Source organism: Amia ocellicauda, chromosome 2 (assembly GCF_036373705.1).
Source record: "Amia ocellicauda isolate fAmiCal2 chromosome 2, fAmiCal2.hap1, whole genome shotgun sequence".
Lineage (NCBI taxonomy): Eukaryota > Metazoa > Chordata > Actinopteri > Amiiformes > Amiidae > Amia > Amia ocellicauda.
The window spans coordinates 36211277-36234538 of NC_089851.1; the positions used below are offsets into that span (position 1 = coordinate 36211277).

Sequence of the window (23262 nt, forward strand, 5' to 3'; positions counted from 1 at the left end):
GGGAGATCTCTTAGCATTTTGAATTTGAATGTAAAGTAATGGATTTCAGTACCATACTTCTATACTGTACTACTATAGGGGCAACAGGGTGGTTAGGGCTTTGAACTCCTGAGCGCAGGGTTGTGGGTTCAATCCCAGGTGGGGGACACTGCTGTTATACCCTTGAGGTACTGTACCTAGATTGCTCCAGTAAAAACACAGCTATAGAAATGGGTAAAAAAGTAAAATAATAAAATAATAATAATATATATGTGTGATATTGTAAGTTGTGAAAACACATTATCCACAAACCTTTAAGTAATTTTAAGTAAATGAAAATTGTTAAATTGTACTAATTGAGTTACAAAATAGGAATTTACAAGACATTGATGTTTTAAGTAAACTGTCTGATTCCTATGAAGTATGAATTGATGTTTAATGTGTTAGTGCAGAAGGGTTTCTTTTTAAAGCATTTAGAGTCTACATGTGTTAATAAATCTTGGTGGATGTGTTCAGTCACTTTTGGCTTAGATTAAAATGGTATATTACACTTTAAACAGTAAAGAGACTACAAGAATCTCACTGAGCAATGCACAGCAGTCTTGGAAAAGACCATTAAAAGCAATTAAAAATGTTATATTTGGCTATAGTCCTGCGTTAACTGTTGGAGTTTTTAGTTTGGTTTCCTGAAAGGCATTCCAAGCGATACCAAGAACCTCCAAGCGGTAACATTTTCAAGTGACTTTAAAAACGAAATTGAGTGTCTTCCAGTTCTCTTCAGAGCACGTGCCGTTCTGCCTGTATTGACTGTCAGTGTTTGTGTGTTAGACCTGTGACCGGATCAAGCAGTCTGCCAGTGGGACGAAGCGCCGTGTCTTTATCATTGAGACCATGGGGGGATACTGCGGCTATCTGGCCAGTGTTGGCGGTCTGGCGGCCGGGGCAGACGCTGCCTATATATTTGAGGAGCCCTTTGATATCCGTGACCTTCAGGTATGTCAGATTACTACACTGTTTCCATAGTTGTACTAAAAGTAGTAACCTTTCACCAATGGTGTCCAAGTACGGGCCTGAAGAGCTCCAGTCCTGCAGGGTCTATAGGTCAACCCTTGCACAGTCTATTTCTAGAGAGTAGGGAATCTGTTAACCAAGTGCTTTGCTAAATTCAGTCATTCAACTAAATGTCTGATTAGCCTTTACTCCTCAGGGACCAGATTTCCCTTAAAATAAATTGCTAAATTACTCAGGAGCTAAAGTTCATGGTCTTTACAAACCAGTGCCCTGTAAATGTAATTGGATAAGGCCTCTCCAGGACCAAATTTGGATATTATTGTCATACAGCATTGGCTGTTGATTGTGAACTGTGCTTCTGAGAGCAGGTGTGTCAGACTGTTACTGGAGGGCCACAGTGTCTCCTGTTTTTTTTTACCAACTGGACTACTTCAATTTTACGGTTTGTAGCTTAAAAAATGCTGTTCACTCAAGTCTTGAGATCCGTACCTGCAGAATGTTTTGAAGCCTGGATAGAAGTATTACAATAATCCATTTAACATATAATTAGACCAATTAAATAGCAGAGGTGTGTTGGCACTGAACCAAGTAGGCTCTGCATTCCATGAGCACTTTTACTAATTATGTAGTGAATAATACAATGCTATATTATTAGGAATTCCAACATCGTAGAAAGGAAGTCAGAATATGGATGATTTATGGATGTTTATTTGGAATGCAGATATATATTTTGTATCTGAAACCAAAAAGATATTTCCCTTTCAGGCATATGCATCCAAACAATTATTTTCAGTCTAATTTCATTTTGGAGCAAACTGGGACCTGCTTCTAAGTAAGGCATGGAGGAAAGGCTACATTTATGCAGAATTTTAAGGGGACAGATTAGTAGAAGACATGTTGCATCTGTCCTCCATCAGAATTACATTCACGGTGTCTAAAGTGGTTAGACCAAAGAGTGCCTAAATTACGAGCTTGAACCTTTTACAGTGATATTTCCTTAAACATTATCATTTTCTTAGGTCTGTTTCAATGGCAGACTTCCTGGTTAATCTCTCTCCAGAACAAAGCTGACCTAACAGAGCAATCTACAGCACTTTCTACCATTTACATTTCTGACAGATATTTAGGGTCATGTAAAATTTCCAGAGTTCACCTTATCATAGCAGAATAATATGGTATAGTTGTTCCACATCGGAGTACACCTTTGTGGTGAGAAGAGACATGTAGATTGTGTCAATATTGTGTCTATATTAGGCATGAGCAGGTGACCCAGTTATGAATAGCAAATATATTCATATCCAAAGCTAGATGTCAGGTGACGCTCAGCAAGGCCTTTAACTGATGGGATACAGCATTACTGAAATGCCTCAGAAGCTGAAGGTAGCATCACACTGATATTAGTATATATCTGTATTTACTGTGTTTAATAATTGTAGATAGGGCCCTTCTAAGGCACTCAACTGGTAAAACTTCACTCAGAGTGCAAGTGTGGCCTTCAAGCAATGATTCAGTGATGTCAGCATGATGTCATCCTGGCCTCGGATCAGGGTTCTGGAATTGACCGAGCGCTGCCCGGATGTCCCTGATCTCTTGAGCTTATTAGGCCGTGACCCTGCGGTAGTATCAATAACAGCAGCTTTAGTCTCCTTAGTGGTGTAGCTCCATGCCTAATGTTGTGAACGCTACTGCAATACTACATGGATGACAGTGCTGTTCTGAGTTGATAGGATTAAAATCCATGTTTTTTTTCATAATACAACTTCAGTGTAAAATGATGCCGATTTAATCTTAATATACACATTTCCCAAAGTGTAGCCGGCTTTGTGGTTAGGCTATGTTTAAATTAATTCCTGTACAGTATTCCAGTTTCAGAGTTGTGTAAAGAACAGTAAGAAAATACAAAATATTGTTAATAAAATGTTAAACCGCTAAGAAAACATCACTGTGCTAAACAAACAATACCTGACAAGTTTGTTAGTGTATCACTTTGTCATCAAAAATAAATGGGTGCATTTTTAATTAAAATGAATTATTCCAATTCAAGTAACCTATATAACAAATTGTGCAATCGGTTAGCAGTCAGATACCCATCCTGCTGAATGTAAATACCTCTGAGGGCAAACTGTGCCACCTGATGGTCATCTGATTATAAATTTCAACATCACTAGTATAGAAGAATGTTTTTATATATACCTGAAGGAAATATGAGGTACAAGTGTCATGGATAATATATATATTTTTTATAATAAATAGCTATATGATGATTTAAGGTATTAAATACAACATAGTAATACAAATGGGCAGTGAATTTCAACTATCAGCACGGTAGTAAAAAAAAAAAAAGCATTTGAGTTCATGATGTTAAATGGCATTTTTTTCTTTACATTTTTGTTTCAGTCTAATGTGGAGCACTTGACAGAAAAGATGAAAACCAGCATCCAGCGGGGCTTAGTGCTGAGGTAAACTCACAACCTGTATGAAGTGTGTGAAATACTGTGTGAATGGCATGGGAGGGGTAGCCATTATATGTACTGAATTGTCTTGGTCTACACGGTTCCTTCTACTTGTGTGGAGTATCTTAGCATTTCCACTATTGAAGCTTTTTGTGTGCGTTAAGGATTTCCATTTTGTATTTGAGATTTTGGCCCGTTATGTTGGGGTTAATATTGCTTGCCATGACCTGCTGAGGAAAAATTACCATAAGCTTTTAATTTTTAGGTTTAGAATCATTACCCAGACATCATTAACAAGATTAATCTTACAAGGTTTTTAATAAGGTTAATATCAGACATCTTTATTAAAGAATTCAAAAGGATTAAATCAATATTTCATCAAAATATTATTTTTAATTTAAAACTGTGATTTGCATTCCCCCCCATATCCCTAGGGAGTTATATAATCCAGATTACTTCTGTGCTGCTCTGAGGCTTTTATCTGAGGCCCTGCACACTGAACCCTGAAGTGTAATTCTCAAGACCGTTTGAATGATCTTTTGAGTTTTCAAAATGTCTGAACATGTCAAGCTGTCTGTAATATGTTATCTGAATCTGCCAATGTTTTAGGATCTGAATAAAATGGTGAGGTCACAGACTGGCACTATTTTATTTGATGAATTATTGCAACACACTTGTTTAAACTGGATTTCCATGTTTGTCAGAAATGAGAACAGCAGTGAGAACTACACCACTGACTTCATCTACCAGCTGTACTCTGAGGAGGGGAGGGGAGTGTTCGACTGCAGAAAGAATGTACTCGGTCACATGCAGCAGGTGAAGCCAAAGACTCGCGTTTCTCTTATAAAATACTTAAAAGTCTAAAACTAAAGTCTAAAATTGACTAAAACGAAATGCTGCTTTTTATACTAACTTGGCTCCACACTCTTGACAGGGAGGGGCACCTTCTCCATTTGACAGAAACTTCGGGACAAAGATATCGGCTAAAGCTATGCAGTGGATCTCTAAGAAGCTCAAGGAGACCTACAGACAAGGTACTGTGTTCATATGAGAGCTGGCTCCGGAGTGACGGACGTGATCTTCTCTTCAGTCACAGTTCAGGAGTGCATATACATCTGCGACTCACATTTGTAATTGCAGACTGTAGCTGAAAATATAGAATATAGATTTTTATCAAGATAGTAAAAATACAAGACATTTGACACGGATCTGAATGTTCCATTATTTAGATTGTGTTTCTCTCAGCTTCTGACTTTCACATGCTGTTAACTGAAGTATAGTTCACTGGTTTTAATACTAATTTTAACTAACCATCGCTGTAGGTTTGCTCACTGCTTTACATAACGTTGTTGTAGTTAAATCTGCTTTTCCTTTGTGTTTTTTTTTTTAACCTGTTGCTGTCATTGGATTACATTAGACGAAGGTAAATGTTTCTATTTATACCGTTTTTAAAGTCTCATTTTTTACAGAGAATCATTCAGAATTACGGAAGGCACTTGTAAAACCCCGAGGTTATCTGACAGTGGTTCTCAAACGTTTGTGACCCGCGGACCACTCAGCCAATGCAAACATTTCTGTGGACCACCCAGTCCCAGTCCCAGTGTTTTGGTGACAAAGACCAGTAACACTAAATTATGCAGAATATCAGAACATAAGCTTTTTTCTTTTTCTTTTAAGGCAGCAATTAAGTTTGTTTTGTTTGTAAGGGGGAAAGCATTTAGATCTCATCCCTACTACATATAATCCTAAAACCACCACTGCCCTTATTGTCTGTGCAGCAGCTGATGGGGAATGGCTTATTCCAGGCAGTAAGAATGAAATATTGTTAATGAAAATCAGTAAACAGAAAATGTTGATTTTATTTGATTAGGGTAGTAAAATATGTCCAAAACAAAAGTTATAAACCTTGTCTATTACTGGATCGACCTGCCTTGACCTCAGACCATTCTGCCAGGGACCACACTTTGAGAACCACTGCTCTAACATCCCTTAGAAGCACAAGAAGCTAATATAGTGCATAATAAGGAAAGTATGTTATCAGGAATATTTGTATACTAACCATTTAGGGATTGTGAATTCAAACACTGGATTCATTATAAGCATTGCTTATTTGGATAACATCAGGCATAAAGTATACAGAAATACAGAAAGGAACAGAAACTATGGAAACAGTCCCTGGTCATGCTTTACTTAAAGTGGCATGTGTTCATTGTGAACAGTCACATAAATGTGTTAATGAAAACTATTTCAATTGGTAGTAGTGGTAATTTTGAGGGTTTGGGTAAAAGCTAGCTATTAGAGATTTATTCAAGCCCCTATTTTGGTTCTAACTATTAATTAAAACTCCTAGTGGATACCATTAATAATAAGCAACCACTATACGTGTATATTAAATATGTATCTACACATATTATGTATTAACATCACATGCAAGACACCCCGGCTTTTGCCCAATTAAGAGAACAAGCAGGAGTCAGAAGTGGATATGATGGGACGGATCATATACAAGTTGTACGAGAAGTATTGGAAAGATGCAGAGCATATGCGCTTCCTCTGTGTCTGGGCATTGGTGACAATGAGAGCATTTTAATAATTCTATACAAACTCTCATCTCAAGATATCAAAACTTAGAGGAATCCTACATAACTCTTCTTAAATAATTTACAACAATGCTACATCACCACAACACTGACCAGATCAAGATTCGGAAAGGAGTGTCAAGGAGACAATCCCTCCCAAACTCTTCATAGTAGCTCTTGAAGTGTTTAAGACTTTGGACTGAGAAGGATGAAGGAATCAGGGTAAACAGCTTAATTGAACAACTTTTGGTTTGCTGATGACATCACTTGAATGTCCCCCCTGTATTTTAACCTTGTTGTTAATTGTTCATAGGTGCAAACGGGCCCTTTAATGAAAGTGTTAACAGTGGTATGCTGCCAGTAAGTCCGTATGTCAATAAGCAGCTCAGTGGTTGCAGTGTAGCAGTGCGGGTGGCCTCCTCTGGGTGCCGCCGTGTTAATGGGGTTTTCTGTCCGACAGGGAGAGTGTTCGCCAACACTGAGGACACCTGCTGCCTGCTGGGCATGCGCCGCCGCGCTCTCATCTTCCAGCCTGTAGTGCAGCTCAAGGAGGACACTGACTTTGTGTATGTACGCCTACCCCCACAACTGTGCTTTAAGCAAAAACAAATCTATATACACAGACGATCAATTCTTCTCTCCTCCCTACTCCCGTGTGTTCTTTTACTAGGAGGGTGTCTCTCTCAGCCAATCACTGTTTGAAAGTTAAATATTTTTTTCCTCCTCAAGATCAAGAGGAAAATCTTTAACCTTGTCGTGTGTCAGATTAATCCACTATGAGATTGAAACTAAGCAATCGGCCCTGCAGCCGCAGCAGTGTGTTGAGTGTTGTGCAGTCTGTCAGAGGGAGGTTCTCTTGTTTTGCTGAAAACCTTTGTTTCGTCTCCAGCCACAGAATCCCTAAAGAGCAGTGGTGGCTGAAGCTCCGCCCGCTGATGAAGATCCTCGCCAAGTACAAGACCAGCTACGACGTGTCCGACTCCGGGCAGCTGGAGCACATCGTGCGCAACCGACCCAAAGAGTCCGAGGGCGCCGCCATCTGAACGAGTGGACCAGAACTCCTCTGTCCTGTAGACTGATTCTTAGCGTTGTTTGTAAGAGCGCTAATGCAGCTTGTTGTCCTTTTAAGAATAACTGTACTGGCACTTTATGTCCTATTATGTAACGATTAACCCTTCTGTTATTTAAGGTCCTGTATAGAAAATTTTCCAGAAACCAAAATTTTAGCTGCAGTGGTGCGATTTCTCACTCCAGATTATTTTTCACCGCCTGACAGTACAGACAAGCACCCGCTTTCCTCCAGCCACGTAATGTTGTGTCGTCACTATGTAATTGCACTTTGTAACGAACCTGTGGTTTGTGTGAAACGTCTGAAATTAGACCGAGTAGTTCTGCTGGTGTGAAGCTGACAGATGTATTTGAGATCAATTGCAATAAACATACTGTTGCAAAAGACGGTGTTGATTCTCGGGGGCTTGATACAGAACCGCACAGAACACACCACTTATAACACTGCAGGATGAACTAGGTAGTTTACAAGGTGAAAGATGTCAGCATTAGCAGGTATTCCAAACATATTTCAATATATAATGATAGCCACAGCTACACAAAGGGAAACACATTTACCTTTAGTTATTTATTACATTTATTAGGCAAAACATGAATTAAATACTTTGCTTTGATGGTTTAAATTAGTCTTAAAAATGATTTAACAAGGGGAGAATCCAGACTTTACTCCCTGATATTCTCTATGAACAGATGTAGGTTGTGAATATAAACCTTTCAGTCTGTGGTAGATGATAGCAGCAATCTTTCACAATGACCACATAACACATTTCCACATAACAACAGTTTGCAGAAGGTCCTTTTACTGGAAGATTGTAAATGTGTATGACACTATTTCTAAATGCTTTTTCTTTAAGAGACTGTGGGGGTGGGGATTACTCAGGAAAAGCTTCCAGGTCATGGCTGAGGAAATGGTATCGGAGTAACTTAAAGGTTGGATGAAATACTGGAATGTTGTGACCTTGTTTCATGACATGATGGAAAATTGTTTACCTAGTAACAAAAATTCATATTTAAATTCAACTTATCTAACAACCCAGGATGGGTCCTTGTTAATACTTTCATTCGCAGGACCAAGAATTGCTACGCCACATGTTCTCTGTCCGATTCCAAGATACCTACAGACAGATAAAGGAACACGTCAAGTTGCAACCAACTAAGTAAAAGCTGAACAAAGTCTTCACCCAGACATTAAAACTGTGAATGGTGTTGAATGTAAGAATTGGCATTAGGTATATAAGCATACATACCTGTTTGCCACATCAGTCAGACTTTTGTGCGTTACAGCAAAGAGTTCTTCTCTGAGCTTTTGCTTCATCTCATCAGAGACTCCATACAATAACCTATTTAAACCTGAAACAAAAACAATTATCCACCAAATCCATCCAGTACAGAGTACCCAAGTGTTAAAACACCAAAAAAAAAAAAAAAAAAATGGAAAAACTCTGAATAATGAGCAAGCACACAATATTCAAGTCAGCACTTGCATTTTAAGTGTTGGAAATACGCTGAGCACTCCTATTCTGGAGCAATGATTTTGGTGCTTTTTACAATTTGCAAACACTTAGTAACAGGAGGTATGTTACAGGAGGTAATAGGACCATTTTCTACAAAGGGTCATTTTTTCTGTTCAATAAATAAGAGGTCGACCTGCTGTACTTACGAATCTTACAAGAGAAACAGAAGTATATTACGACACTACAAATTAGTAGGCTTGAACAAAATGTCACTGGATTCAGGTCAATCCAAGGTAATCGTGAAAACACATTTGGTCTGGAATCACTAAAGCCACAGCAAGAGGTATACATGAGGTTTTACAGTCACTCAAAATGCATGATGTTACACTAGCAGCTCGAGACAGTAGCAACTCATGCAGCATGGAAAGGTTTTCAAGGTGTGCAAAAAATGAGTTTCTCACATTCAGAATAGAGAACAGAACTGAACAATCGGAGGCTAAGGGTTTACCTTTGTCTGACGGAGCCACAGGAGCATCCACACTGGAGAAGACGGACAGCTGTGCCTCGTCTATGTCCTGCTGGGAGAATTGTCCCGCCTTGGACCACTCCACTCCGTTTCTGAAGGCACTAAGAGTTTGCACAGAATTGGGGTCCCTACATTGACAAGACAAGGGGGGGGGGGGGGAGGAGCACACATAAATAGAATCACAGAGACTTAATTTATGATTAAAACACATAGAATGAAAACAATAACAACTATTTTCAAATAAGAATCGCTCTTGACGAGGACAGATTTTGAGGATACATAAACAGTACCTACTGATCAATACACCTGGGTGAAGTATGAACACTTCACATAAAATGAATGGACTATGAATTGTATTTCATAATATTAAGGACAAGCAGTACATTAAGACATCAGTAATGCTAAGTATCTAGACCTTATCTGTTTTGAATGGGACATTTTTATTTTGTACTTGTAGCCTCAGTTTCCACACTTTCACTAGTAACCAGTGAACTGGGAGCACATTTGAAAGCTCTTACCTGTATGAATAGAAGGCAAAGATTCCACCCGAGCCCATCCGTGCCCCGCCCCCATAGGCCCCGCCCTTCTCCCGGATTTCCCCGTGGAGGAACTTTGCCGACACCAGTCGGCCAAGAATACAAAGACTGCAGATAAAGAGGATTGTAAGCCTATGCCCTGAGAAATGAGATACAGCGCTGCTTGACAAAAGACTTGGTATTGATGTCCTGTGAGGCAAGGCATACGATACACTTCATACACTGGAAACTAACAGTGAACATTACAACACACTGATCTGCTGAACTAACTGCATACAGCTATTAAATGCTAAGAAATACTTAAATACAGTAGGGTAAACATACATATTCAGTGCCGTATTTGTTTAAAGAGACGTGTTTTAAACGACAGCAACTCGATCATATTCACCTGGCATAGTCCTGGTGAGTGTAAGGAACAGTGCGGACACATTCACTGACGTAGTTCACAGGAAAGGGGAGCTGGAAATAAGTTTTCATCTGACAGGGTTTGAATGTTGGTTCCTAAACACAAAATAAAAAGTCAGTCGTCAACTAAGTTAGGATCTAATCACATTATGGATAAAGACCTGTAATAGAGAGAGAAAATCTACATCAAGGTCTCTATACTTTCCTACTTACATAAAAGACGTAATATTACAACTCCTAACACATCTGAAAAAATAACTATAACAACTGACTTAATCTAAATTTCACTGAGAGGAGGGCTGCATATGGTAAGTCCAACAGCTTAAAAAAAAAAAAAAAAAAAAAACTAATTAAAAATGGATTTCAAGGCCGATTTCCAGTGATTTTTTTCATCCCTAAAATGAACTGGACCCAACAAGCCTGACAGGTTGATAATAATTGAGCTACAGAAGATTGAAGGTCAGACCATTCCCTCTGGCATTACTTACAGAAATAAGCTTCCTGCTGGCACCTGACCCAGGAATAAAGCCACTTCCTGCCATGGGATCAAGAGGTTTCTGGGAAAAGAGCAATCAGAAATGTTGTAAAATCTGAACAAAACCTGTCCGGTCAGCAAAGAAATCAATCTGTACATAAACGGACAGCCAGCTCGTCTACAGGAATCAAACGATCTCTGATTCTGGAATGTGACAACAACAGAAGCACACACACCACACAGCACACAGCACACACACACACATACACATACACAGCATACACATACACACACACGGTATTGACTTACAATGACTTCCCTTGTGCATTTCACACAAGAATTAAAGCACCGTTAGAGACATTTAACAACTCTGTTCATGAGAAACTACAAAGTAAGGAGATCTGCAAGGTTATGTTACTCATTCTTCAGACTTGTATTGCCCAGTAATAACCCCACATTGTATTCTTATACCTGGCTTACTATGGGCACTACAATTTTATTTTTTTGTGATATATATATAGTCTTACTGTTACATGTCAGATAAAAGCAAGTCAATGTCATTATGTACTACTTGTTTATGAATAGTTAAGAAAACGTTTAAATAATGACTAAAGACAATTATAACGTTTCTACCTCGATAACGTTGAGTCGTGCCACTTTACGATCCTTCTTCTTTCGCGCTATGACTCCTACGAACTTCTCAACCTCTGTAGACACTGCAGACATCTGCTGAGGAGTGGCATTGACCGCACACCTGTCAGGGGGCAGAACACCACGATGGGATCCCTGTGTGGTCTCAGTCACAGGTCCACCATGATCATCACTAAACTAAGCACACCGTCACAGAGAGGGCTATGTTGTAGCTAGATTGTAATCTGGAGATGGGCGCAGTTTACTCTGAAGCCGGCTTCTAAGCTCTACAGCCTTAAACAGCAGGCCTGAAGAAGTCAACAAAGTCTGAACACAGAAAATAACTAATTTTCAATTGGGTTAGTATTGTAAATGTTATGTTAGTCAGTTACAGGAGGACACATTACGCTGCCATGTTTGCTGCTAATAACTTATGAACCAGAGGAGCAGCTCACCTCATGTTCTCTGGGTTGAGCAGGTGTTTCTTTATTCTGGGTAGTTTGCGCAGCACTGCAGTGAGGTCTGACATCTCTGCAATTCTTTTCATGAATTTAACCTGGGGGGGTGGGGGGTGGTGGGGGGGGGAGAAATGTATTACTGGGTTTACCGAGTGACACATTTAATGTTTCATGTTTTCTTAAAATACCAATTTCTGCATTTTCGCATACAAATTAAATATCTTCCATATTAAACTACTATCAATGTCAGCAGTCACATTAGCTTTGTCAAACCGAACCTGAAAACCATTTGATTAAGACAATTAACCGGCGTAAAAGTGGCAGAGCATGAACAGTGCAAGACAACAAGGATTTGAGAAAGAGAAATGTGCACAGCTGTGGTTTCTGTGCACAGGGTCAGCCAAGGTTTCACAGGTGAGCTGATACCTAGAACATTTCTTCACTAGTGCCATCCCAGTGCAATACAGACATTGCGACATTGTGAACCCGTACCTGGTCCATGCCACTGAAGGCCTCCTGCAGCTCTCCGGCGGGCGTGAGGGTCCTGCCGGCCCGCAGCATGGCGTACATGTGTCCGGAGTGGGAGACCCCGTTGGACAGCTCCTGAGCCGCCATGAGGACCAGCACACGCAGACGTGCCTCGTCATCGAAGTGGGCGCTGCGGGAGACACGGCACTTTCGTGAGAGGGATGTGATAACCTAAAGCTCAGACTAAAGCAAGGCTGAAGTTAGAGGTCACCTGTTGAAGAGATCACTCCAGAGGTGCAGCATATCAGGAAGATTTCTCTCCAGGCAGGAAGAGTTGAGAATAATTCCCTGGAAAGGATATGAAATGTTATAATAACACCACAATATACAGTGATGAAAGGGTTTTAATTACAGAATTTAATTAAAGAATTTAAGCTAACTTTGTTTCTTAGTAAAACTACAAAAACAAGACATTTCTCAGTTTATGCTCTTAGCTTGAATAAGCCTCTACAAGTTGATGATGGTGTAAATAGACTCATGTGTAGTTTTAGGCAACCCGTTTCAGATTCCTACATATTTCTTGATTGTGAGGTTTGTAAACAAGAATAATGTAACTATGATCTGTATATGTACAGGCTGGTCTGATTTTACTGAACTTGAAATATCTGCTTTATTTGACATTTAAGAATTTAAATTAAATGAACACAATCTAACCCACAAGTTAATTCAAAAATCCAATACGTCACACCAGCTCTAGGTTTGCTGAAGGCTTCTTGTTATGCATCTTGTATTTTCTGAGAGGCAGGTATACTGAAGGTTTAATCATTTTAAAAGCATTTGGTGTTGATAAACATCTAATAAAAGGGCAGCCAATTCAAATCTTCAATGCAATTCAATGTACAAATGCTGGAAAACAGAGAACCCCAAGTATAGAGGATCTCAGGGTCAAATAGAGAAAAGCAATGCATTTTGATGAGCTAAGCACAGCTGGCTTGGGAAATAAAGATTGATAATTTAATTTTTAAATATCTGTACTTTTGCAAATGGCATCTGAATATCTGACCAAAGACACATGAAATCTGGAGTAATGAGATTTCAAATACTGGGCATGAGACATTTCTGCAGTAATTCTCTCTATAGATTATAAAGACAATATCACTCACCTGTTCATACATGTCCAGGTCAGCTGGGTCTGGGATAACCTCCGGAGAAACGGACATTCCCCCGGTCTTTAATTCGATCTGCTGGGCCTGCTGTCTATAATCCATACCACCACTACCCATCCTGAAACAAAGTAAAAGATGCTTTCATCTTGTTTTTTTTGTATTAAATCACAATAAAGCAAATTACAGCTTCCAGTATCAGCGGTGCAAAAGGTACAGGTTCCTCATTTAGCACAAACAACGATGTCAGCAAACTTATCCGAGGGCATCTTACAAGCAACCTAAAACAGCCTCGGTTCAGAATTACCTTTAAAGCTCAACAGCACACATTTTTCTAGCCCATTGTACAAAACAATCTAGTGCGATTAATCACATTAAATCAATCTATAACCTCCAGTGAGGAGAAAAAAAAAAAAAAAAATTTCAAACCCCTCATGTAGAAATTCATACATTAACTAAATTGCCTTTTAAACCCAGAGCTGATTTCTCAGAAAGTCTTTCATTGTGAAATTATAACAAGATCAATTTGAATGAGACTCGGGAAAGCGAGCTCTTATTAGCTTGGCAATCATGTGCCGTTTTGTCTGATTAGACCCAACCTGGGAAAATATCCACTTCATTTCTCATGACCAGCCCAGGTGATCTGAGAGAGGGAAGATTTCTTACGCTTAACTCTGTTACATAAAGACAAGAAAACTCTTCTGCACAAAATGGGATTTCAATTTCCAAGCTGCTTATTTGAACTCGATAATTGCTTCAGCTATCTATAATTCAAGCATTAGGAGAGAGATTGAGCGCACGCACTTAGTGATGACGTTGCAGAACAGTGGGACATAAAGTTTGAGATCATCAGGAAGAGTGTTCAGGCTGCACAGAGCCCTGAAATAGACCATGCCATTGGTGGGCTGAGCACAGTACTGCACCGGGACGCCACCTGCACAAGGAACATTGAAAGAACATGCAACATTACATAAAACAACTACTGTGCACCTTAGGCACTAACACATACATGATTATCTCTTAATCCCAATGCAGCAGCTAATTCCATACCATATATTTGTGCGTCTCATTGAGGTTTATTTATTTTTACTTGTATAGGCTTACACAGATTTACCTGCATTCCCCATTTCGACAGGTGTCACTGGAATCGTTCGCTGAATGTCCGAGACTTTCAAAGCAGGAAGGCAAGATGCATCTTGTGTGGCACTCTGAATAGACAACAGCTCCAACCCTGCGGTAAGAGAATAATAGGCACAATGTAGAAGACGCATCTTAAGATTTATATAATCCTAAAAACTCTGCTGTGGTAAAATCATTACTGAAGAAGACATTAGAGTTGCACACAGAGGTGCTGAATTCTAAGAGCATTACCTTTTTCATAGATCTGCTTCCTGTCGTTGTCAGACAAAGCCTCCACTTTCTGTTTAAGTTTCTCTGCCTCGGCTTTCTCTTGTTGTTCAAAGTAAGACTCGTCTGGACTCATGGACAGCGTCAACCTGTGTGTATTGTCCTGGGTGAGGTTAGATAAAGGAGAATATATAAACCTATAGCAATGTCATTTAAAAATAATTGCATAAGTAAATAGTACATGTCAAGATGTCATGCTGAGGATTCCTGTATGATGTTACAATTAAACAACTTGGTCATGATTCCGCAGATGATAATTTACATTAATGCCAATTGAATGGCTATCATGATCAAGCTGATAAGGAGGAAGAGGAGGATTACCTTGAAATAGTGCTTGACTTTCTCTTGAAGATACTGCGGATTATCCTTCAGGCACTGTCTGAATCTAGTCACATTTTCACTGATCTTCAAGAGCTCCACTGGGTCTCCATCGTGATTCCAACTCGTGGCAACATACTTAGAGTGTCCATTGAAAAACAAAACCAAAGAGAATTGGCAACAATCTCCCATAGGTTATAGCATTTCTATTTATTTTAGATATTTATGCCATGTAAAAAAAGAGCTGCATCACTCTTAACATGTTTAATTGAATTCTATACATCACAGTTACAACTGCCCGTTTTGTGAAGAACCTGATAGCTGTCTACCTGAATTTACACTGTGATTTTCATGTGTATTGATTTACTTAAAAATAGGATACCTTTTAAACCAGTGCTTGGTGAACTTCTTGCACAGCTCAGTATCATGGATTAAATATCCAACTAAAATCAAACCATTTACCAAATGCACATTTCAATGAATGAAATTGAACTCACAGAAGCCAGAGTCAGGCCGAAACTAGTGGATTGATGCTTCATCTGTACTTCGAGTTTATGAAGAAGGGCTTCTATCCTCTCTTCCTCAAACCCATTTCTTAGTGTTGAAAAAGGAAGATAAACACATGCAGGAAAGTTACAGCTTCATCATATACAAGTATTTAACAAATTCAGTTCAACAATATTAAATCAATGGAATCTGTTATACTCACGCAATGATGTCATCGATAGTTTGCCCGATGATGTGTTTTACACATTCAATATCTTTTTCTGCAATTCCCTGCAGGCCTACACTGAAAGATGCCTCTTTTGTGCTTCCATCATACCTAAAAGAGGAAAGAATAAAAAATTGGTATATATATCTGAAGAAAAACTTCCTTTCACATGCACAAACATATGTAAAGAAGATTGCATGTGCCATCCCATCAGCTGTGGATTATTGTTAATAAGTGTAGCAGTCTGTAATTAAAACACATACAAATATTGTTTTGCCCTTCATCTACACATCCTACCCCACAACTTCCATGTGAAGAATTTATCTAAATATAAAGTATCTAGAAATGTGTAGAAAATTTAAATAAAAACTAAAAGAGATTAGTTGGATAATTGTTCACCCCCTTGTAATAGCAACACTTAACTAGCTCAGGTTAATCCTCTTCAAAAATCACACACCAAGTGGCCTCCACCGCTGTTAAAACTTTAGTTATTAATATGATTTCAGGATCAATTCAGCAGGTCCTGTAGGTTCACTCTGCTGGGAAGTGCATTAAGCAAAGACTCAATGAGGACTCAAAACAACTCCACGACAAAGTGATTAAAAGGCATAGATCAGGGGAAGGGTATAAAAACATATCAAAGATATCTGAATATCAGTCAATACAATTATTAAGAAGTGGAAGATGTATGGCACCACCAAGACCCTGCCTATATCAGGCCGTCCCTCAAAACTGGATGTTGGAGCAAGAAGAGAGGCCAATGGCAACTTTTTAATATTTATTTGAAATCGACAACCATGCCATGCCAATGGCTTTAGGCACCCAGTAGGTGATGCTCGATACTGATGAGAGAAAAGAGACCCAGTGGATTTAGCCCACCTTGAGTCCCATCTGAAGTAAGCAAAAAATAATAATAAATAAATAAATAAATAAATAAAACGGCAGTCAAGTGAAAATTGAACTTTATGGCTTAAATGCAAAGCGTTATGTTTGGCACAAACCCAACACCGCACATCACCCAACTGTGCAGTATGGTGGGATGCTATAGGGATGTTTCTCATCAGCAGGGTCTGGGGGACTTGTCAGGACAGAGGGAAAATGAATGGAGTAAAGTATACAAAAGTCAGAGGAAAACCTGTGCCCTCTGCAAGAAAGCTGAAACTGAGACGGAAATTCACCTTTCAACATGACGACTTGCAGCACACAGCCAAAGCTACACTGGAGTGGCTAAAGAACAAAAAGGTAAATGTCCTTGAGTGGCCCAGTCAGAGCCCAGACCTGCATCCAAAAATCTATGGATCTATGAGGGTCAATGTCAGCTTGTCCGCCGTTGTTCATTCCTATTACTATCGTCTTACACTTACCCTACAACAGAAGAGAAGTCGGTCCCAATCTTGGGCTCGATCAGGGATTTGTAGAAAGGGGAGTTGGGTCCAGAAACCATCAGGGAAGACAGCAGATTAAGTGTAAAGGCCTCAAAGGTGTCTGTAATGCTAAACGTTAGGATCCTTATGAGTATTTTCACATCAGGCTGTTTTCCTTTTTCTTTTGTAGAATAAAAAACTGACATAGAATATGCTCCACTGTGCATCATAATCAAAGCATGACACTCATATCAGGCACATAATTCTGACCGTTTATTGTGAGTTGTATTTCGTAACATATAACTTGTGTTTTTATGTTTGATATGAACAGAATGTCATATCTGTAGCCTGGAATCAATAAATGTGAAGTAAAATCATGTTTATCTGCATTTTAAAATGTAACTTACTAACAAAAGCCAATCAAATGTTCCCTAAACCTCGATGACTTCTCATTTGCACTATACTGAACCATAGAAAGTATTGTACTTCTTCCTTCACTTACTCTCCTAGCAGGTAGCTCATACAGACAGTGTTCTGCTTGGTAGGGTCAGGGGCTAAAGCATCAGGACCACATGTGACATGATGTTCCCTCTGTAAAAACAAAAGAGAATCATGGGTGAGACGGCACGCAGTCTGTACTGAGTATAAGAAATACGGCTACAGTGAGGACCAACCCCAACTGACATTTGCTGTGGACAGTTTCTCAGAGATGGGTCTCACAGAACATCACTTATTCGCCAATAATTTGGAGGGAAGAGGGAAACTAAGGTGGCAGTTCATATGTTCCCCCCATTGCCCATTCACATTAGAAACTGTAACCACAAACACTCACTGTAGTTTGCCACCATAAAATCACAAAAAAAAAAACGATACAACCATGGGAAACACTGGCAAAGCAAACTGAATGGATGGCAAAACTATGGCAAAACTGCAGGAAAATCAAAACATCATTTCACTGTGGTGCTCAACTTTAATTGAGACACCGGCACATAACACAGGAGTCTCATTAATATATAAGTGTATACTTATCCAGTGCATTCCCCAGGAAAACCTCTGCTGTTCATGGAGACATAGCTCTCCGTTCACGTGACACTTCAGATGAAAGATGAGTGATTTGTGAATTAACTCGGATGAATTTCCCCCCAACACTGTATGCAACAGTTTTGAAGGCAGTTCTGTTCATTTGCATCTAATAATGACAACCCCACTATCAAAGGACCAAAGGAAGGCTAACTCACAGGCTTGTCCCAGTGTGGCTGTGGAGGGACATCGGTGTCTGGTTTTGTGCGTTGAAACCTGGAGAGAGCTTCTTCATGGATCTGTTTTAAGTGCTGATCCAGAGGCAGATCTCCATAGGTCAAGATCCTGAGAAGTCAAACTCTTTTTAAAACATCTAAACAACTGATCCTGCTTTTCTGCATGCAAGCACCTTTAAAGGGTTTATGTAGCCACCTAGTGGAGATATTAAATACCATTATAATAAAAATCCTTGCTAGTTTTTATCATTGTGGGATACTAAAGAATCTAAAATCAAACGCATTCTGTTAAGTATTGAAAGGATTTAGAACATTAACCATCTGAATGAAAATGTAAACGGATGTAAAAATCTACTGATTAAATGACAAATTTACAATGATTTCTTTAGTCTCCCATCAGAAAATGTACCTGGCATTGCTGGGATGGTAGTGTGTGGCGTGGAATTGTTTCAGCTGCTCCCAGGTGAGATCAGGGATGGCCAACGGCTCCCCACCCGACACCACCGAGTACGTGTGGTCAGGGTAGAGCTTATTCTGGAGGAACTGTGCGTACAGACTCTCATTATCTGTCTAGAAGAAAACACAAAAATTGTGGTGAGTAAACAAGCTAAAACAAAAACAACAACAGATATGAATATAAATACAGTTTCTTACTTACAAATGCACCTTTCATTTCATTGAAGACCACTCCTTTAAACACCAAAGGAGATTTTGGATCTGTCGGGTTTTCATTTTCTAGTCTCCAGCCTTCTTGCCTGCGAGATATAAATGAAAGTAAATAAGATAATAAATACACTCTTGAGATGCATTTAAGAGAAATTGTCGTATATGGATCACATTCAAACACAATGTGATGCTCTTCAAAGACACACTTACCAGAAATCAAGTTCACGTAGACGAGGGAAAAATACAGCGTCCAGGTACACAGACAGGAGATTTTGAAAGTCTTTGGCATTTTGTGTAGAAAACGGATACATTGTATAATCACTGGCTGCAAAGGGGGCAAAATAAAATATCAGCATGACAACACTTTCAGGGTCCACAACATGAAAATATAAGTTAATTGATTTAATATGAGCATTCAACCTGATCAGGTCTGCTGTAAAAAAATGCAACTTTAAGGTATGTAGTATAGTACAGGTAAATACATCCATAAATACAAAAGGAGGTTTACTTCTGGGGTTAAATTGTATGAACTGAAGATAATTTTTTTTTTACAGCCTTCCCCCGTGTAATGCTTAACAAAACAACCTTTGCATTGTGTAGGACTGGAATGGCAGATCAGGGGAGCTCCCTGGCTTATTCACACTTTGCACATCTGTTCGTGCCACAGACCTGTAAATGCATTCATAAAGGTGGAGAGAGATCTGTTCAGCATCTTGAAGAAGGGGTCCCTGCAGGGGTATTTCTCCGAGCCACAGAGCACCGTGTGTTCCAGGATATGGGGAACCCCAGTACTGTCCTTTGGTGTCGTCCGGAACTGAACACTGCAAGAGACGTCGCATTAAACATGAACACATGCTACTGATACATTGAAATGATTCCACTTTGTAAAGCAGTACCGTAGCAATACTGATTCAAAAAACCCTGGCTAAGGCAGTGCATGGCATGAGGGACAACAAAGAAGTAAAAGGCACCCATTATCAGGTGAATTGTAACCAAGGAATCTAAAGTACACCTTCGGCAGGGCAGTTTATTTCTACCTGAAAAGATTGTTGGAGTCATCTCTGGCTAGGTGGAGATACTGGGCTCCTGTATTGTCGTGGGACAACTTTACAGCTGTGAGGAACAGATCAGGGATGGCAGTCACCTGTATGATGGGGGAACGAAGAAAAAATAAAATGACAGGACGGACCTAAAGTTAGATTGGTGTAACAGTCAAAGTTCAATCTAAACCACCGTTTGGAAATTGATGCAGGCAAGTGCGTTTCTTTATTTTGATCACAGCTCTCTTCTTTGACTGAAAGGAGTACAAAAAAAAAAAAAAGGAGACAGTTTGGTGTTAAACAACTAGGCTTAATCCACATTCACAGTCACATGCGATTGTTGCCATTCAAAGCAAGTGGATACATACAAAGTACAGCACACATTTTGGGTTGGAGGTCCTGCTCAACCTACCACAGTGCTTCTCACTTTCAATGTGAGCGAACTGGTTCATGCACTGGCCCACAAGAGACACCGTCCAATGACATCCTGGCAATATTTTGCTACAGCTGTGGAAAGGGACCAGGGTTTGTTTTCACCCACAATGGAGGAGTCCTACCTGTTCCACTGTAAAGCCGTGGATCTTCTGGCCGCTGCCGTAGTGCAATGCCCTCTCCCTGGCAGAGCTGCTGTGGCTCCTCCATGCCTTCTGGCCCAGGGCACTGGTTTTAATAAAATAATGTTAGTAAAGTATGGGTGGCATGGCAGTCCGTTCGCCCCCATCAATCCACTGAATACACCGATAAACACGACTGTAGTTCTTGACCCCACAGCTGCAATCCAGCCCCTATCGTCCCCAACAGCCTTCACCACAACGCCATGTGCCAAACAGTGCCTGTGCAACGATGTGTTTGAAGAGATTTGCTCCTTTGCTCATGTTTACATCATGCAATACATGATACACACACACAAGTAGCTACTCACCTTAAATATCTGAGCTTCTTCAGCAAGGGCTTTGTATGCCTTAACATCATTCAGTCGTTGTGATATTGCGTTAACAAAAACATTGAAATAAATACTAAAATTGAAAACTGAGGACCGCTTCCTATTATGATCCTGCGCCCCGCATGCCGTTAGCTGTCACTTCACCTCTCAGTAAACTCTGCTCCCATTGGCTGGAGGCGCACAGTGAGCCACGATTCATTGGTTAAGGGCCAGGGAGCCGCATCTCACAAAACTCTGCCACTGCGTTGTGGCGCCCTCTGGTGTCTGCAGAGATGTACTGCAGAGAGATGTTGTCGCCGGACTGAAGATACAGATGTGTTCATAGCCATGATTTGTTTTTGCAAGTCATACTGTTAAGAAATGATGTCATTCTGGAAAATATCAAACCTAGACTTTTAACATTTGTTTTTCAGTTGTTTTTTTTGACACTGCATACCCAAACTTTTAATATGTTTAATCTGTGACTTGATATTGTTCACCATACTGATGTTTTAAATATAATCTCACCAATTATACAGTAAAACATAATAACACAAAGTTGGCACAACCCAAGACCAGACTGTGTTATTATTTCAACTTCATGATAAAAGAGCCACATTGAATTTGCAGACATTCTGAATGTAAAATAAAAATGGTTTTACTGTTTTAAGATTTATTAGATCATAATTCCAAGTGGCATTCAATGAGGAAATAGTTATATATCTTAAGGTGTGCCTGTGTGAGGCACATGGTGGAATTTTACATAATTGTACATTGGTTAACCCCCATTTAAAGCATTTATTTTATTAATACAATAGTAGACAGTCACACAGAAAATCTCTTTGGGATTTAAGTACCCTGAACACGCAAGGGGGGTGTCAGTAGCTAGGTAGCTATAGATGCCCTTGGCGGTGAGATTGCAGTTCTGGAAACAGTAAAAGAAGGATGTATTCACACAACCGCATGGGCTGATGTGGGCTTTTATTGGCTTTTATTCAGGTGCCTCTAAATAACCTGATTATCATTGTATTTTTTATTCTACTGTTCTAAATATATGAAAAGGATCATAATCTATTGTTTATTGTGTTGGTGGTATCTCACGTCTTAGACCAAGAAAAAGGCAATTCACCAAAATAATAGAATTTCGATAAGCTTTATGTCTTATTACAGACAAAGTCATATTTCACAGGTGAAATTTGTGGATGGTGAACAATGGTAACAGCTAATTTCTTGGTTTTATTAATCATACTGTTAGCTGTGTGAATAGCAATCAATATATACATCTTCCCATTATCCATGGTGTGAAATCTTATTTTATTCCATCGTTAAAATGAAACCGTGGGGCAGTCATCAACTTCTACAATTTCTTATCAAAAAATAAATAATATTCATCCCTTTCAGTTTGATGGATGTGGTGAAAAGCAAGCAAACTGAAATATAACCAAGGATGTTTTTTGGTGTATTGTTTTTGTCCTCCAGACAAATGGAACAGCTGGGGAAAAAATATGGAAGAAAATTACAAATCTGAAGGAATATACCTCCTTGACTTCCTTTCCAGGAGAATCATGACTGCTTGCATTGAATGATGAACGAGGGAACTTGTTGTAATGTCAATTGCTAATGAACTACCATGCATTGATATTCATATCCGCTTCAGTTTAATGAGGCAAGCTGACTAGAACAAATTATTAAAATGTCTACTGTAGCTATTTATTGCACCTATAGTGTTGTTAGGGGACTGAATTAAAATGCATTACATTGAGGTGGCATTCTATTTCTCTCTGATAAAGTATGCAAATAGATTTTTTTAAACAGTATTTCAAGATTGTAAATTGCAAAGAATGTGTGGAGGTGGCATTTATCTTGAGAAAATCCTTCAGCAACTTCTACTTCAGGCCAAAAGGCACTTTTCTCTCAAACTTTTCTTTTTATATGGTGGGAGTTAAGGAATATATATTTCTTTAACCATAGCATCATGCAATAGTCTCCAATTTATTTCAAAGGAACAATATGTGTAATAGAATATACTGTAGGTCACAAGATAATGAATTATAAGAACAAGACTACAAAAATAACAGGATAAAATGTCAAAGTATAAGGTACCCATAGGTAGTATAAGGTAGTATAATTATAATTGGTACTATGTGTATTTTATAATGTACAAGGATCGTTAGTGCTAAATTAAAATGATTTGCCTTCTGTTGCTTGATATGGTAGGTCATATGGTATTTCCAAACAGCCTAAGCAAAATAAATAAATAAATAAATAATAAGTACACAATTCAAATAACTTTTGACCCTTAAAAAAAAACCTTCTTCTAAGTCTTTCAAAGCTTGTATGGCACTTTAAATTGGATTCTAGCCATAATTACA

General features: G+C 39.2%; 2 protein-coding genes across 5 annotated transcripts in view; one reads left to right on the forward strand and one right to left on the reverse strand.

Moving 5' to 3' along the window:
* The window catches only part of LOC136770258 (ATP-dependent 6-phosphofructokinase, platelet type), a 42502-nt gene extending 35025 nt beyond the window's left edge, over positions 1-7477 (forward strand). For all 4 annotated transcript variants that reach the window (XM_066723383.1, XM_066723382.1, XM_066723381.1 and 1 more), the window contains exons 17-22: positions 808-972; positions 3388-3449; positions 4148-4259; positions 4378-4477; positions 6483-6588; positions 6912-7477. In XM_066723383.1, coding sequence (XP_066579480.1) covers positions 808-972; positions 3388-3449; positions 4148-4259; positions 4378-4477; positions 6483-6588; positions 6912-7065 — 699 coding nt within the window. In that variant the 3' untranslated portion in view covers positions 7066-7477. The remainder of the gene's footprint in view (positions 1-807; positions 973-3387; positions 3450-4147; positions 4260-4377; positions 4478-6482; positions 6589-6911) is intronic.
* A 172-nt stretch (positions 7478-7649) lies between these two features.
* On the reverse strand, positions 7650-21049 carry pitrm1 (pitrilysin metallopeptidase 1). Its single transcript, XM_066723379.1, has 27 exons — positions 20891-21049; positions 20526-20628; positions 19966-20072; positions 19598-19749; positions 19139-19253; positions 18921-19017; positions 18672-18832; positions 18245-18371; positions 17509-17597; positions 17007-17135; positions 15640-15753; positions 15428-15524; positions 14934-15068; positions 14577-14715; positions 14320-14436; positions 14010-14139; positions 13206-13326; positions 12314-12390; positions 12067-12232; positions 11572-11672; positions 11120-11240; positions 10500-10568; positions 9995-10107; positions 9589-9714; positions 9053-9198; positions 8338-8440; positions 7650-8205 (listed from the first exon to the last, which is right to left on the reverse strand). Exons 1-27 carry the CDS (start codon positions 20938-20940, stop codon positions 8112-8114), a joined length of 3099 nt encoding a protein of 1032 aa, XP_066579476.1. The 5' UTR covers positions 20941-21049; the 3' UTR covers positions 7650-8111.
* Between the last annotated feature and the right edge of the window lie 2213 nt (positions 21050-23262).